The following is a 17105-nucleotide window of genomic DNA, read 5'->3' as shown; positions in this document are numbered from 1 at the left end:
CTGCACCAAATTGCACACTCGTAGATATTTTTTTATTTTTCATCGAGATGCATGAATTCTTCCCTGGGAAATAAATGAAAATGTGGATCGCCACCAAAATGTAATGACCTCTTTCCTGACGCATACTGCATTTAGTAGAATCCATTCACTCAAGTGGAGGAAATAAAGTTAATTGTGTGGGATGATGCCACCTGAGTTTGTACTTCATTGGGGCCCCTCAGGTGCATCATGGGTGTACAAACATAATGAGACAAAATGGGTTCAGTCCTTATTTGACGGGTTGTCTCTAATGTGATTTGCAGCTGAATTTATTCCTAGCGTTAAATGCATGGCAGGTGCAACATGATGTAAAATCACAGTGAAATAAATCATTGTTATTCTCTTCCTTCATCTTTGTGTTTCTTTGTGATTTGCTGTTGTCGACCTTTATCCGAACCTGGGTTCATTCACAGCTCTGTCCTGAACACCTTTTTTTTTTAAACAGACAATGTAATGGTTCTGTGTTTGCTGAGTGGATTGGAGACAATTACAATTTCAATAAAAAAGGACAAAAGCTCAAGCAGCAGTTAAGCAGCTGTGAAAATGCATAACATGATAATCTTGGAAAGAACGCTCTGCAAATATGTTAAAGTATTTACACCCAACCTTTCTGTGTTGATTCAGTTGGTGATGACTTAATTGTCCTATAATTTACTCATAGTTGAATAATAAAGCCAATTCTTCTCAGACATCTCATTTTATTCAAGTGCAAATATTATTACAATAATGCTCAATTATGAGATCCATACCACACTGCGTTAAACATAACCATTGATAAAATAATGGTATGTGTTTCTTGTTTTGATTCATAAAAAGAGGAATAGTCCTGCAGATCTCTTTTGGAACAGGGACCTCTAGTGGAGGAAAAGTGATAATAACACTGACAGTGTACTGTAGGTTGTGTTGTACAAGTGAGGCTCAGGAGAAGTAGTGGAAACAGACTATGTCCTGGTGATATGATACATTTTGTTTGCCCTGCATTAATATAAAAATACAATAATGGGTTTATGTTCTCCTTCCATAAAAACCTGTATGTGTTTAGATATGAATGTGTTTTATGTAAAGGATCATTAGTGGTCACTTCTTGGAAAGTCAGGAAGGGTCTGGAGTTGTCAGATCTTTCTGGAAGGGAAAGCACAGGTGTTAAATCTGGCAGCAGCAACAGCAGCAGCAGCTCCCCCCCCCCCCCCCCCCGAGACCAGGCTGCTCAGATAACAAACCCGAGGAGCAGCGGAGGAGGAAACACAGGAGACAGTGTGAGTCCCACAAAATGACAGAAACTCAGGGGTAAGTAGCTTTTAATCTTCTTCGCTGCCACATCCTTTACCTGTCGCTTTAATTGTAGAGAGCAATTCTAAATTTACCTTCACCACCTCAGGACCCCATTAATATCATGGTTGTGTGAAGCCAGGCACTGTGTGAACAGAGCAGAGACCATGTGACATTTGAATGTCATTTTGTGACACTGGCCCGCCACCACAACCTGTTTCATTACTTTTGCTTCCAGCTGATCCTCGCTGCTTCTCTGCTGCAACATTGTTCACCTGTGAATCTATGCAAACCCTCTATGCTCCACATGCTGCTTGTCCCGGTCTAATAATAGAAGAAATGTCTGTCCTCAGAGCCGCCCCAGACACTGGGGGTGAACCCATGGCCTTCCACTCTCAGAAGGAGATGTTTGAGAAGATGGAGGAATCCTTTAAAGTGTGCGCACATTGTGAGAAGAGGCCAAATCAACTCTCAAACGCACAGAACCTGAAGCGCTGTGTGAGGTAAAAAGAGATAAGAGGAGATTCCGTCAAGTGAAACAATGCCTCCAAGTTATTTTGTTACCCCGAATTTGTGTGTGTGCCCATATATATTTGTATATATACTTAATTTTTGTACATATCAGATTGTAAATGTAAATATAGTTATATGAAAGATAGCAACAAATAGAATGTTAATAAATGAGAGTATAGCAATAGGGCGTGTTATTTCAAAACATGTCTAAATATGACGATAAGAGTATATAAATACTGGATCCTTTCAAAAATGAATTGGTTCCCAAGTAGTTTTGTTTTTTTTATGTTGAATGTGCAGGAAAGTTTTTATTTATATTTATTTATTTTCTATATCTGTATTAATTTGTATAGTGTAGAATAAAGTATAATATAGTATAGTGTAGAGTAGTGTAGCACAGTAAAGCATAGTATACTATAGTGCAATATAGTGTAAATGGCCCAAGATAGTGTGGTATCATAAGATGCAATATAGTAGTGTATAGTAGAGTATAATATAGTATTGTATAGTCTAGTGTAGTATATTGTAGTGAAGTAAATTGATTAAGTAGGCTTTCCACAAAGTATTTTATGAGTAATCATTTTCTGGTTTTTATTTCATACTTGTTTTTCTTGTCGTGTTTTGACTGATGTCACGTACGTGTGTTTTTGATATTTTGTCTGATCCACAGGAAGAAGAGCAGCAGCTGCTCGATCTTAATAAAATCATGAATCCTAAATCCACGTTGGAAATGGCAGAGAAAAGAAGTGTTTTATATTTTGTCCTCTCTCTCTGCACAGATGTCTAAACGTGTACTACTGCTGCAGAGGCTGTCAGAAGGAGGACTGGCACAAACACAAGAAGCTGTGCGCGCTGCTGCGTCTTGCTGCCATCGACAGAGTGGTGGAGTGGCTCATGTTCAAAGGTAAAAACATCCTCACACACTCATGATCCATCTCTACAAAACAAATTTAATTTCTTCATTTCCCTTCACCAGGAGAGCTTCCATTCTCCACAGAGCAGTGGTCGAAGCCGCTGTCAGAGGTTAAGGATTGGGACGACTGGCTGGCGATGCAGGGAGATCTCACCTCTCGCCTCGAACCAATTTTAAATGGAACCATCATGTCAGAGCTGTGGATCAACACGTGCAGACCTCGGCCTGATGTCCCAGACCTCAAGCAGTCGCTGTGGCGGGTCTGCAGCGAGTTCTTCTCCCGGCCGCTCACCATCGCCTGGGGGATGAGGCTCTTTGGCCTGAAGCCTTTTTCCAAACCTCTCACCATTCACCTGGTGGGCGCAGGCCACAGTGAGACCCTGGCTGCCAGACTGACAGACTATGATGAGCTAAACAACATGTTCCCCGGGCACCAGGGGATCGAGATCGTCATGGTGGGACCAGAGGTGGTGGACGGCCCAATCATGAGGCCTCCTCTCAGGGGGTTCGGCCCCAAGAAGGCGGTCTTCATCAGCGCCTATAAGGGGCTGTACCACGAGTTCTGGGAGGAGCTGGTGGAGAAAGCGGAAGCAGCAAAGCCGGACCTGGTGGTTGGATTTCATCCTGGTGAGGACGTCTTTCCATTTCCCCCAAAATATCATATCAGTGATTTACCATTAAAAACAAAGATTCCAACCTGATTCACTGAGAAGAAAATGGCTGTTAATTGACTCTTAGGCAATATGCATATCTGTACTGATACATTCAAATGTTGGGTGTTTATAGGGTTTGATGCCAGTCAGGGTCTGGACCAGGGATGGCTTCCAACTCTTCTGCTCCTCAGGGATTATGAGATTCCTTCTGTTTTCACTGCTCTCACGTGAGTGTCACACTCTAGTACTAGTCCCACTAGTCACACACACTTTATCTCCTTGTAACTCAATTAGAAAGAGATAAAAACAGAAAACATGTAGTCGATGACATGTTACATATGTGGTACAGTACTGACTATTACAGAATTTTATGATATTTGGTTTATGTCCGTCCCATTCTTGTGATATCTCAAGAATGCTTTGTGGGAATTTGTACAATTTTGATGGTCAAAGGTTAAGGTCGCAGTGCCTGCACAAAACACGTTGTTTCCTCATGAAGATGTTATCATAAGAATGCATTAGAGAATATATATTCAATTTTGTATTTTAGTTTTAGGAATTCAAAGGTCAAAGGTCAAGGATACTGTGGCCTCACAAATCATGTTTTTTTCCTCTTGAACATGATTTATCAAGTCTTCCTTTAGGCTTTTAAGGAGATTCTCCAAATTTTGAGCAGTTGTCATCTGGACTGAAAGATGGTGAAAGGTCACAGTGACCTCACATGAGTCTTGAATAAAGTGTGTGTAGATTGAAACTGCCCTGATTGGAGGAAGCATAAAACCACAGGGTAGTACTTCTACGTGTTAAAGTAATCTGAAGTAGCACAAATGCTCACATCATACAACTGTGATTAAATATGCTCTTAAAAATCAATCAGGGATGATTTAATAACCCTTCCTTTCCGACCTGCAGATCCTTGAATTGATTTAACCATGAATAAAGACATTGATACATACTATAATCCATATCTGATGAATACTGCCCCTGTAATCCAGACTTAGTCTATCAATCGATTATAATGAAAAGGGAACAAATCCATTACAAACCGTACCCCTGCTTCCTGTCCTCCGTCCCCAGCGAGACAGAGATGACCTACTCGCTGCAGATCCTGCTGGAGCTGGAGATGGACATGAGGGGGAGTGGCGCCAACCCGTTCTCCTCGCTGAAACCAGAGGTGGTGGGTTCGAGTCCGGGCAAGCCCCCCGTCTACTGCAACTCCCACTACTTCTGTTTCCAGGGTCTGCTGGAGACGGCCGAGTTAGAGGAGCTGGAGGAGGCCTGAAGGAGCTGTGTGCTGCAGTGTGCACCGACACACTGATGCCTTTAACATGTGGAAACTGAAGCATGTCAATTTGACTGTATTTTATTATATTCTAATCACGATTTAGAAATAGTGTAATAAAGCACGTATGTATTATTGCTATAAAAACGTGTACCTTTTAAGTTGGTTCTGACATTTATATTCACTATCTCAGTTTAATGTCATGGTGGTGAGATTTGAATATGCCCTATGTGAACTATTGTCGATACAATAATGTTGAAATAGCAAAATTTATGATGATATCTAGAAAGAGGTTTCCTAACTAGTTCGTGCAGAAAGGGCTCTATAGTTCATTCTCGTTAAGCCATTATTGCTTTTCCCTTCTTTACTTTAAAAAGGCACATTTTATACAAAAGGTTTATTTATTCATATTTCCTTAGAAGGAAATACATGATTGAGTTTCAATCAACAATACGACGTAATATAAAATATTGTCCACTCCCCACTTGAATACAATGCAAGACTTTATGTTATTAAATAAAGAAAATTAAATAAAGTTAAGGTTTCACTCAGATTTGGGCTATTGATAAATTATACATTGCATCAATTGATACACAACACATTATACTATACATCTGTTTCCAGGGTCTGTGGAGTTTGAGGAACCAGAGGAGACCTTGAGGGTCTGAACGCTGCAGAGTGCACGCTCTCACTATCTCGGTTTCCTGGCGTTCAACTGTCAGACTGGTGAGATTTGAATATGCAGTCTCTGTTGCGCCAATGCATAATGGAGTAAAAAAATCGAAAATTACAATTTCATTAAACATCACACTGTACATTAACTGAGAAAACAAGACTTAAATCACATTTGATACAGAATATCAATCATTTATATGGAAGATTCTGTTTAAAAGACGGTAATTTAAAACCTTATTGACAGGACAATATTTATGTGCGTTTGAAGCCACAGATTCCAAGCAAGGTAAAAATGAGGTCCACTGTGAAGAGTGTGAGATTCACATAGGTCATGATTGCAACCATGAACTGAATGGCCCAGATGCAGAAGCTGGGCGGACACTCGCTGGGACGAGGGTTGTTCCTGAACATAAAAACCGGCCACACTATAGCAGCGAAGATGTACAGCACAACGGAGATCACCAGGAATATAAACACAAACCTGTCTAAGTTAAAGGGCAAACACTTCTTCAGTTTCTTCAGGATGTTGGTGGCTATGATGAGTGGGAGGATGGGGAAGGGAATGACGTACGCTATAACGCAGACGATCAGGGCCGGCTTGTCTCTGTAGCCCGTCAGTGATATGAATATCACGCAGCTCACAAAGGCCTCCAGGACTTTGAAGAATCCAGGCAGAGCGGCGAGGTAGGTCCCCTTTTTTCTGTCCAGGATTTTGTCCTTCAACACCTCAAGGGCGTAAACAAAACCGCACAAAAAAGCAAACCCACTCACTATCCATCCGTACAGGCATGTCCAGCAGGTGTAGAAGTTGGCGTAGGTGATGGCGACGGAGACGGTCATGAGCGTGGAGGACATGGCCATGCCCGTGGCGAAGTCAGACCAGTCCATGCAAAACATGTTGAGTATGATATCGAGTTTGAACATTTCGATGATGGTGATGATGAGGGTCATGATGGGGCAGAAGGCCCAGGTGAACATGGCGTAGATCCAGTAGGTATGGCTGCTCCCTCCTCTGAAGGCAGCCAGGACAAAGGTGACCAGAGACAGGATGATCTGAGCCATGTGCAGCCCGCCGCGTCCCGAGAGCAGAGTACCAGGAGAAAAAACCGCTTTGGACGTTGTGTCCTTGACATCATCAATTATCCCCATCTCTCTGGGCGAGCTGAAAGATCCTTGTGATGTCCTGGGTGGCTGCAAGAAACTGGATGAGGGTGTTTGAAGAGAGTTTCCACTTGTTTCACTGCCTCCCACTTTCCTTCCATGTTATTACAGTAGATTTATTGCCTTTCTGGTTTGCATAATAGTCGTGAAAGAGACTGTGTGTAGAGATAAATATCTGCTGCACCCGATATGAAATAACTGAAGTGTTATATTGTACTGGTTGCATCAGTTATTTAAATAGGAACATAGTTACAGACAGGTAATCGACCCGGCTATTAGTCACACAATACACAAAAAGAGATCACAACTTTACTATTATATTATATTATATTTTTATTAGTATTACCTTATCCTGAGGTTGGAAACAGGGTGTAAACACTCCTTTATATTAAATAATCTAACATAGTCCTAGTAAGTTAAATTATTTGATGGGCAAATGTTTACTGAAGGAAATCCAATTTTGGTTTTCGTTAAGTGTGAATGCAGTAACACAAAGCCTAATTTAGTTATTGTCTTTAAATCTGATTTCTTAATCTATTAACAAAAAGGCTATAAAACCCCAATGTTTTACTTTAAACCCTGGCAGTGATGTTTTTTGTTCTTATTTGTGTATTTACCTTGTATAATATGATTTATTTATGCTATTAAGGAATTAAGGAATAAATGCGAAGCAGGAAAAAACAAGATACACGATTCCAAACGGATATATTTATGTGACACAACTTCAAACCATGCGATATGTGTACAAATAGACACGTTTGTGTATTTGTATGTCTCCCTCTGTCAGAGCAGCATTGAAAAACACACACATTGTTTAATGTTTTGGTCAAAAAGCTCTTAATTATATATATATTTATCTAATATTTAATTTGGCAGGTCACTTTGTCGCTGCTGGTCCTTGTTTCTGCGGAGGGTAGATAGAGCGCACAAACAGGAAGTTGTTGTCAAGTGTCAGTAGCGAAAATCTTCTCCAACGCAGAAAGATGTCTGTGGTTTTATCCCAGTAAAACCCGTCGACACTTCAAAATAACTCTGGAGGAGGCCGTCGCATTGCTGGAACTTTATCTGGTTGTGATGATTATTTCTTTTTCTTGGGCCATTTATTTTATATTCGTGTCGAAGCCGTTGTTTGGGAAGAACTAGCTAGCGGCTAACGTTAGCCATGGGTCGATGACACACACACACACACACTGCAGCAGCAGTAGGAGAAGAAGAAGAGTTGACTGACTGAGGACGGTGTCTCTCTGCCCGGGTGCAGGGCTGCAGGGGCCGTGATGGATTTCTCCAAGTTCCTGGACGAGGACTTCGATGTGAAGGACTGGGTGAACGGAGCCTTCACGGTGGTGCAGAAGGACGCGCCGGGGAAAGCGGACACACACGCAGCCACACTGGTCATGAAGCTGCAACTGTTCATCCAGGAGGTCAACAACTCCATCGAGGGTCAGTCCTCCATTATCCCTGCTGCCTCTTGATGTCTGTCTCTCTGCTTAAACAATACCTTTCATTCAGTGTATATGCAGGATGACTAAACACTGGATCTACTAATACAACACTACAGCACCACAATTTGAGGGTGTGTCATTGTTTGTTTTGAATTGTGCATTTCGCCATTGCTCCATAGAGTCTACACAGCAGTGAACTACAGACTATCTCTATGGTTAAATATCTGAACAATCAACTTTAACTCCCAACGTTTGTCTGTCCCCTGAAGGACATTTGTGTTTACAACAAGGAAGTACCACACATATGACATACAACCTAACAGAACAATGTGTAGAATTCGAAAACTGGTAACTCTACATGGACAAGATCAACAGAGAGACATTCAGATTTCTCAGCCGGAAGTTAAAATGGAAGCAGGGCTCGTCTAAGGGAAACATTTGTTTTATATGAATCCAGTTTATTTACGATACACTTAAAGGTAAAATTAGTTCAGTCTTAACAACCTAAAATTATAATGATACTAAGTTCCAAGTCTTACTCTTGTAAAGTTTACTTTGTGGATTTTGGGTGTTCCACAGAGCTACTGATGCACCATGATTTCTCCCTTTCGTATGTGTTTTCACGATCACTGTAAGCAACAGAGACACCACCTAAGTCTGTAGAAGTTACAGCAGCCACAGTCAGGATTATTGAATGAAAACACTGTATTAGTATTAAGGGGTTGAATTAAATGTTATATTTAATTCATAGCTGTTGTATTAGACTGCATTGGTGTAAGTTGGATGTACCTAATAAAATGGCAAATAAGTGTTAAATATTTTAATAGTATTTAAGGTTGACAACTCTTATGTTTTGTATAGTAAATTAAAACACACCCGATAACTCACATCAGTCTTAAACTTTTATTTTCATGTCCCTCCAATACTCCACAACGTCTGCATGTCTGTTTGCAGAGAGCAGTCATCAGGCCCTCCAGAATATGCCCCGAGTGCTGCGGGACGTGGAGGCTGTGAAACAGGAGGCTTCTTTCCTCAAGGAGCAAATGGTCCTGGTCAAAGAGGACATCAAGAAGTTTGAGCAGGACACTGTGCAGTCCATGCAGGTGTTTGAGCTTTTCCTTTACTGATATATTTAGCATTTGCATTCTTGAAGATTAGTCACAGCTCACAAGTAAAATATTGCCGGTAAAATCAAGATCCATAAATACGTTAACTGTCAGATTATTAAAGTCATGAAATTTCTGTGACCTTCGGTGAATTTCTGTGATGATAAGCAGCGTAATGTTCGAAACCTGACAGCGGTTTAAAATGTGCAGTGTGATGTAGTATTTTTAGACTGACCTGTATTTGTGTGGATCCTATTCATCAGGTTCTGGTGGAGATAGATCAGGTGAAGAGCCGCATGCAGCTGGCAGCTGAGGCTCTGCAGGAGGCAGACAAATGGAGCACACTGAGTGCAGACATCGAGGAGACCTTCAAAACACAGGTATTAATGGACAAAACTTTCACAGGACTTTGCTTGTTATGTTTGTGTGGAGGTTATTGTACATTTTGGTATTTGTAGATGCTTACCCCGGTTCTTGTTTATTGAAATCATTGGTTGAATTCCTTTTTAGTAATAATCCATTTCACTGAGAAAGTGTAAACACAACTCAATCCTGTAAATGGGCCCCTTGGATACAAGCCTTATCTCAGGCAGTTCATGTGATGTAATTCTATTTAGCTCAGAAAGAGTCATCAACATTCTTTATTATACATTGTTATGAAATAATTGACAGTCAAACATTAAGACTTTATATTGTGGAAATAAACAGTTTCTTTATTCTCCCAGGACTTTGCAGTGATCTCCTCCAAACTGACCAGCATGCAGAACAGCCTGGCCATGCTGGTGGACACACCAGACTTCTCTGAAAAGTGCGTCCACCTGGAGGCACTGAAGAACAGGCTGGAGGCTCTGGCCAGCCCACAAATAGTAGCGACTTTTAACTCCATGTCTATAGGTAAAAACCTGTTAGAAGTGCATTTGTCTATTTGTATTTAACCTGTATCTCTGTTCCCTGAAGGTCACTATCTATGTACACAATACATTCTCCTGCTTTCTCTCTGCAGACCAGGCCAAGCTGTTTGTTAAAGTCTTCAGAGAGATCGACAGAATGCCACAGCTCCTTGCCTACTACTACAAGTGTCATAAGGTAAGTGGGAGAGGCCTCTCCTTCACGTGAATAAAACATTTTAAGTAAGCGATTACAAATTCACAGTCTCATCCTTTTTCATCTGTATGGTGGAGGCTTGCACGTATTTGTTAATGAGTATTTGTTTTGGCCCCTCCAGGGTCAGTTGGTGAGTATTTGGCAGGATCTCTCACAGAGCGAGCTCGGCCTGAACCAGCAGCTGTCTGAGTTCTATGACACCTTGCTCTCCACGTGGCACACTCAGCTCCAGTGGAGCAGCCAGGTCAGAAACACTAACACAGTCTGTGAACTGCTGGACAGAGATCAGCTAGAGAAAGCAGATACCAATACATTCCCTTTGACTTTCAACAGGTGTTCAAGAACCCATATGAGGTGGTGACGGTGCTGCTGATCCAGACTCTGGGAGCCATGGTGCCGTCCATCTCAGTTTGCCTGGGCTCAGTCATGGAGCGGGAAGCCCAAGAGCAGTGTCTCAACACCCTGCTGGAACTCCATCAAACTACGTCCACGTTTGGGCACAGCCTGGAGGCCGCCATGCTTCCACACCTGGGTGTGTGCACCTGCAAAAAAAGATGAAGCCGCAACACAGAAACTGAATGAATCATAAATGTGGTGAGTCTGGTCCTAATGTTGTGTTTGTATTTTGTCTCCAGGTGAGAATAACCTGCTGAAGGTGAATGAGCTGGTCTGTGCGCTGTATGACCCATACAAATCTTATCAACTGCAGTATGGAGATCTGGAGGAGGCGCACCTCCTCATCCAGATCAGTGCTGTACCTTTGGTAACTCACCCCTCAAATATACAGACATATGAGTAAATACAGTTGTCATTTTTGTCTGATTCCAATCTTGTCACACTGCACATTCTTTCGTCCCCTCAGGAACACGGGGAGGTCATTGATTGTGTAGAAGAGTTGAGCCACTCTGTCGGCAAGTTGTTCGGCCTGGCCACTGCTGCTGTGGACCGCTGTGTCAAACTGACGGACGGCCTGGCCGTGTGTGGCCTCCTCAAAGCTCTCAAAGCCCTTTTTACCAAGTAAGGATTCCTAACCTTTCAACTGTTACAAATACTTTCACTTTTAGCCAGTGTGGTACTTTGATTGATTTGCATGTTTGTTGCCAGTTGTAACGTTGTTCTTTTTTTGCAGGTATGTGTCTGACTTCTCCACAACGCTGCAGTCGATCAGGAAGAAGTGCAAACTGGAGGACACGCCCAGTTTGTCTGTTTTCCAGGAGGATTGGACGGCCTTCCAGAACTCAGTCAGGTTAGAGCTCCCTTTTTATGTTTGAGATCTGAATAGCATGTTATTTGAATTTCTATTTAGAATAAAAAAATACTTACAGTGCCTTGCATAAGTATTCACCCCCCTTGGACTTTTTCCCATTATGTACTGTTACTAACTGGAATTCAAATAGACTTAAATAAACTTTTTCCCGTTTGATCAACAAAACATGCATAGTACTTTGGAGGTGCAAAATACATTTTATTGTGACACAAACAATAATGAGAACAAAAAAGTTGACATCTGTTGGGTGCATAAGTATTCACCCCCCTGTGTCAATACTTGGTAGAACCCCCTTTCGCTGCAATTACAGCTGCAAGTCTTTTGGGGTATGTCTCTACCAGCTTTGCACATCTAGAGATGGAAAGGTTTGTCCATTCTTCTTGGCAAAAAAGATGAAGCTCAGTCAGATTGGATGGAGACCGTCTGTGAACCGCAATCTTCAAGTCTTGCCATAGATTCTCTATTGGATTGAGGTCTGGGCTTTGACTGGGCCATTTTAAGACATTAACATTCTTTAATCCAAACCATTCCTTTGTAGCTCTGGCTGTATGTTTAGGGTCATTGTCCTGCTGGAAGATGAACCTCCGCCCCAGTCTCAAGTCTTTTGCAGACTGCATCAGATTTTCTTCAAGGATTTCCCTGTATTTGGCTCCATCCATCTTTCCCTCTATTCTGACCAGTTTCCCTGTACCTGCTGAAGAGAAGCATCCCCACAGCATGATGCTACCACCACCATGTTTCACTGTTGGGATGATGTGCTCAGGGTGATGGGCAGTGTTGGGTTTTCGCCACACATAGCGTTTTGCATTGAGGCCAAAAAGTTCAATTTTGGTCTCATCTGACCAGAGCACCTTCTTCCACATGTTTGCTGTGTCTCCCACATGGCTTCTGGCAAACTCCAAACGGGATTTTTTATTGATCCCTTTCAACAATGGCTTTCTTCTTGCCACTCTTCCATAAAGGCCAGATTTGTGGAGTAGACGACTAATAGTTGTCCTGTGGACAGATTCTCCCACCTCAGCTGTGGATCTCTGCAACTCCTCCAGAGTAACCATGGGCCTCCTGGTTGCTTCTCTGATTAATTTTCTCCTTGTCCGACTCTTCAGTTTGGGTGGACGGCCTCCTTTTGGTAGGTTTGCGGTTGTGCCATATTCTTTCCATTTTCTTATGATGGATTTTATGGTGCTCAGAGAGATGTTCAAAGCTCTGGATATTTTTTTATAACCTAACCCTGCTTCATATTTCTCCACAACTTTATCCCTGACCTGTTTGGTGAGCTCCTTGGTCTTCATGATGCTGTTTGTTCAGTAATGATCTCCAACAAACTCTGAGTCCGTCACAGAACAGGTGTATTTATACTGAGATTAAATTGCAGACAGGTGGACCCTATTTACTAATTATGTGACTTGCAAATGTGACTTGTGAATGCAATTGGTCGCACCAGATCTTTGTTAGGGGTTTCACAGTAAAGGGGGTGAATACATATGCACTCAACACTTTTCAGATTTTTATTTGTAAATAATTGTGAACTCCATGTAATATTTCCCCCCACTTCCAAATGATGCACTATTTTGTGTTGGTCCATTACATAAACTCACGATGAAATAAATTTTAATCTGTGGTTATACCATGACAAAATGTAGAAAAGTCCAAAGGGGGTGAATACTTATGCAAGGCACTTTATTTCTTTCCAAAACTGCCCTTTTGATAGTTGGAGATGTTGCTGATGATTCAGGGTTTCTCTGTTGTATTTTGCAGGATTATTTCCACTTGTGGGGAGTTACTTCGACAGTGTGGAGCCTTTGAGCAGCAGTTGTCAAACAAGTAATGTAAACCTTTATAAAACTCTTGTGCGCACGCTGTAATTGAAGCGAAACATTATATTTTGGATCCTTTTATGATGTCTTTTTAATGAATTCCTCCAATAGGATCCTGGGTTCGGCAGGTAAGTACTTGTCGGAGTCTTACAGCCCCCGCAGTCTGGCAGGCATCCAGGAGGTCAGCTCCACAGAGAGGAGGAGCGCCACCAAGAACCCCTGGCAGGAGTACAACTACCTTCAGAGGGGCAATCTGGCTGAATATAACAGCCTGATGGAAGTCCTCTTCTCATTAAAGGTATGCAGTCTGTTGATGTCTTCTGATCAGGTCTCCGGGTCGCTGCTTCTAAATGCACATCTTCCCCTCGTCCAACAGGAGAAGGGCACAGGTAATTCCAGCCTGTTAGCCAAGCCCAGAGCAGCTCTGACCAGACTCAACCAGCAGGCCAATCAGCTGGCGTTCGACTCCGTCTTCCTGCAGATCAAACACCAGCTCTGCCTCGTCTCCAAGATGGAGGTGATTAAGTGTCAAGTTTCAAGATTATTTGATTTCAGCTGCTGACAGAATCGAGTCGAGTGCACGAGCTTTCGGATTGTCTGTGTGAGTGCATCTATTTTAGTCTCACCTCAAGCATCTTGATTTGTGCTACTTGTTTGTGATCAGAACAAAGAAGCTGGCTTAGGAGAGAGCTACACAGAGGACCTGCCCACTTACAGCCTGTCACCGCAAGAATACATAACAAACGTCAGTGAGGTTTTAACTAAACACAATCTTAAATCATACGTATAGATCAATAGTAGTTGTATAAAGCAATATCATGTTCCTCCCCCACCAGATAGGACAGTACCTGATGTCTCTGCCTCTGCACTTGGAGCCGTTTGTGACCCAGGAGGACCCGGCGTTAGAAATGGCTTTACACGCTGGGAAGCTGCCGTTCCCTCCAGAACAAGGTTATTCAAAGAATCAACTTTTGCATTGTGAAATGCGTTAAGTAATGGAAAAAAATCAAAAAGCTCAATGTAAAATACACTGATATAAAAATCCCGGTTCCAACCCTTTGTCCACATCTACACCAAGATGTTATTGGGCTCTTTCTTGACCTATGTCCCGTCCTTCCATTAAGTTTTGTTGTTATCAAGTTTTTACGCAATCCTGCCGATAAACAAACAAACTAATAGACGGGGTGGAAACATAACTTCCTCTGTGAACATTTCCTAAAATGTCTCGGCATCACGTAACCCTTGAAACATCACCTTCCATCTGTTTCAGGTGACGACCTCCCCGAGCTGGACAACACAGCAGACTACTGGCTTGGCTCCATTGCCCGGGCAACCATGCAGACCTACTGTGACGCCATCCTGCTCATCCCACAACTCGGCAGCCATTCCACGAAACAGCTGGCCACAGATATCGGTACAGTTACCATAACGCCGGATGGACAAATGGAGCAAACGCTGCTTTTTGATAACTAAACAAAACCATGCTATATAATCACATTGTTATTATTCGTCATAGGGAATATTGCATTGAAACTGTGGCTCTTGGGTAAGTTAATGTATGTTAAATCATTTTGGTTGATGAGCCCCTCTTCCTGCTCCACAGATTATCTGAGCAACGTGATGGACGCTCTGGGCCTGCAGCCCTCCCGCTCCCTGCAGCACATCGTCACCCTGCTGAGGGCCAAGCCAGAGATCTACAGACAAACCGCCAAACTGCTGCCTCGTCGAGTGGCCTCCACCATCGCCGCCCTGCGGTGCATCGACTACTAACAGTAAGGGAGAGGGGGAAGGACCCTGGAGGCAACGTGTAGGTGCAGTGTCAGAGTGGCGCTGGGGGACTTGAGGATGTTTGACCTGTTCCTGGATTGTTTGGGGCTGCCGCAGTTACGGTTTCTTGTCCTGTTAAGAGATTAAAATCCTGGTGGTTTCGTCTTATTTTCTTCACAATACTGATTCATTTTCAACTAAGTGTGACTTCTCACTGGGGATAATGCCTTCAACTCAAGTCGAAGAGAAAGTGTCTTGATTCTAAATCTTTAGTTTCTGTAACACACTGTTCATCAGGGAATGTGTGAGAGCATTTGAAATCTATATGAACCATATGTTAGTTTTTGATTACTTGTCATACTGAGATAATTCATTTGATTATGATAAATATATATTAAGGTAATGATTTTGATATGAGCTTGTTTTCTGTTAAATGACCTTCACATTCAGAAGTTGACCTAGAAAGTAAAGGTCGAGGGGATCTTTCTCTTTTGTTATAGCCGGGGCTGGATAAATGATATGAATGAATTGATGATGTAACAGATCTCGTTTAATAAATGTTTGATCTTTTTCATGTATGGTAAAATGCGTTGTTGAGTTTGTTCTATGTTGAATGTATTTTTTGACTCTTGACGCCATGAGGATCGTCACATCTGCCACAAATATACGAGATGGCAACACACAGGTGAGACCACAGACTGAGAGGGATTTACAAGGGGTAAAGCTCTTGTTTGAGATAGTGGTGATTATGTGGATTCATCGACTGGTGGAACGTTGATCATCTTTCAGTCATTTTTTTTTTTCTAGTTTTCTTAGACTACATACAAACCACACACACACACAAAATAACATTCAACAGCCCAAACCTGAGCCTACACACACACATACACTCCCTCATACATATAAAAGTACACCTTGGGTATGAGAAAATAGCAAAAACAAAAGTAAATTTATATATTTTAATTAAGACTAAATGCCAAACTCACCTTCTCACATTTAAAGATCAGGTCTGAGTGTCTGTTTTATTTGACTGTAAACTGAATATCTTTGGGATCTGGACTGTTTGTCTGTCAAGATAAACATCTCGACTGACACTCATTAGAGCGCACACCTCCACCAAGGCCCCACTCTTGAATTCAATCAATGTGCACCAAATTATACTCACATATTTCACTCCCCCTAAATGCATATAATTTCTTTAATCAAGATCTTTTTTATTTCATTATAAATTCACAAAAACATTTTAATGTTCAAGAAAATGAAAAAGAAATCCTGGATCTGGCCCAAAATGTATTTGTTTTATCTTATCTGACCCATGTCCCGTCCTTCCACCAGGTTTCATAGAAATCTGTTTAGTTCTTTTTGTGATATCTTGCTGACAAACAAACAGACAGTGGTGAAAACATTACCTCCTTGGTGAACGCAGCTATCGGACATCACCTCAAGGAAGCAGTTTCATTTATAGACTAAAACAATACAAATCATTAAAATAATTAACAAAACAACAAGAAAATACACAAAACATGATCCAATGGGTTGAATTCGTTTGACGGGTGCTATATAGATACAGTTTATTATTCTTATTCTCTGTTCTTCTATTTATACATTCATCCCTCCATCATCCATCCATCTGTCGGTCGATCTTAACCTGCCTCCATCATCTGTCCTTCTTATGAGGGTCATGGGAGCCTCTATGACCCTCATAATAATGATAATAAAATAATTATTATCATTATTATTTTTTTTAAAGGCCTTTATAAGCTGATGTAATATTGAGACTTGAACTCATCATACTGGTTAATCCTTCCTGCACTGACTTGCAATGCAGAGCCATATTCATTTATATTTTTTATTATTTATAATCTTACAAGTTGACATAATAATCATGAGTTCATCAGTGTCCATGCCGTCCGGAGAGTCGGAGCATCGCCCAGCAGCAGCATCATCACTCGCCGCTGTACCTGCGCTCCTCTCCTCCGACATGGACCAGTGTCGGGCCCCTGACGTCAGCCGTCACCGCCCTGCCTGCAGTGTCGGAGCCTACAGATGATGCTGATGGAGGCAGGGGGAAGCGGCCTCGCCGTGAATCCCGTCCGG

The 17105-nt window shown here is 42.0% G+C and overlaps 3 protein-coding genes across 4 annotated transcripts; 2 read left to right on the top strand and 1 right to left on the bottom strand.

Moving 5' to 3' along the window:
- The first annotated feature begins 1309 nt into the window (after positions 1 to 1309).
- LOC128427144 (putative protein MSS51 homolog, mitochondrial) lies at positions 1310 to 4669 on the top strand. Its single transcript, XM_053414239.1, has 6 exons — positions 1310 to 1326; positions 1662 to 1811; positions 2601 to 2725; positions 2798 to 3361; positions 3521 to 3614; positions 4465 to 4669. Exons 1-6 carry the CDS (start codon positions 1310 to 1312, stop codon positions 4667 to 4669), a joined length of 1155 nt encoding a protein of 384 aa, XP_053270214.1.
- A 486-nt stretch (positions 4670 to 5155) lies between these two features.
- LOC128427087 (myeloid-associated differentiation marker-like protein 2) lies at positions 5156 to 6572 on the bottom strand. Its single transcript, XM_053414180.1, has one exon. The coding sequence runs from the start codon at positions 6491 to 6493 to the stop codon at positions 5597 to 5599; it is 897 nt and encodes a 298-aa protein (XP_053270155.1). The 5' UTR covers positions 6494 to 6572; the 3' UTR covers positions 5156 to 5596.
- An 859-nt stretch (positions 6573 to 7431) lies between these two features.
- cog7 (component of oligomeric golgi complex 7) lies at positions 7432 to 15594 on the top strand. 2 transcript variants are annotated; one of them, XM_053414092.1, is made up of 18 exons: positions 7434 to 7573; positions 7764 to 7945; positions 8902 to 9050; positions 9317 to 9433; positions 9779 to 9947; positions 10057 to 10139; positions 10279 to 10401; positions 10491 to 10689; positions 10793 to 10920; positions 11020 to 11174; positions 11287 to 11403; positions 13183 to 13248; positions 13353 to 13539; positions 13618 to 13758; positions 13906 to 13986; positions 14078 to 14192; positions 14512 to 14655; positions 14845 to 15594. In XM_053414092.1, the coding sequence occupies exons 2-18, from the start codon at positions 7780 to 7782 to the stop codon at positions 15009 to 15011; spliced, it is 2307 nt and encodes a 768-aa protein (XP_053270067.1). In that variant the 5' UTR covers positions 7434 to 7573; positions 7764 to 7779; the 3' UTR covers positions 15012 to 15594. The 2 variants fall into 2 exon arrangements, with proteins under 2 accessions (XP_053270066.1, XP_053270067.1); XM_053414091.1 differs by having other exon boundaries at positions 7432 to 7945.
- The last annotated feature ends 1511 nt before the right edge of the window (positions 15595 to 17105 follow it).

Source organism: Pleuronectes platessa, chromosome 21 (genome assembly GCF_947347685.1).
Source record: "Pleuronectes platessa chromosome 21, fPlePla1.1, whole genome shotgun sequence".
NCBI lineage: Eukaryota > Metazoa > Chordata > Actinopteri > Pleuronectiformes > Pleuronectidae > Pleuronectes > Pleuronectes platessa.
The sequence above is the reverse complement of the archived record's forward strand: the minus strand, read 5'-3'. Positions and strand labels throughout refer to the sequence as shown.

What these genes read in the sequence shown, in the direction of transcription:
- LOC128427144 (XM_053414239.1), top strand. An exon ending in GGAGTGGCTCATGTTCAAAG is followed by an intron (nt 2,726 to 2,797) that starts GTAAAAACATCC and finishes TCCCTTCACCAG; the next exon opens with GAGAGCTTCCATTCTCCACA. An exon ending in GGTGGTTGGATTTCATCCTG is followed by an intron (nt 3,362 to 3,520) that starts GTGAGGACGTCT and finishes GGGTGTTTATAG; the next exon opens with GGTTTGATGCCAGTCAGGGT.
- LOC128427087 (XM_053414180.1), bottom strand. Translation starts at nt 6,493, where the DNA reads ATGGGGATAATTGATGATGTCAAGGACACAACGTCCAAAGCGGTTTTT.
- cog7 (XM_053414091.1), top strand. Translation starts at nt 7,780, where the DNA reads ATGGATTTCTCCAAGTTCCTGGACGAGGACTTCGATGTGAAGGACTGG. An exon ending in AGCTCCAGTGGAGCAGCCAG is followed by an intron (nt 10,402 to 10,490) that starts GTCAGAAACACT and finishes GACTTTCAACAG; the next exon opens with GTGTTCAAGAACCCATATGA. An exon ending in GAGCAGCAGTTGTCAAACAA is followed by an intron (nt 13,249 to 13,352) that starts GTAATGTAAACC and finishes TTCCTCCAATAG; the next exon opens with GATCCTGGGTTCGGCAGGTA.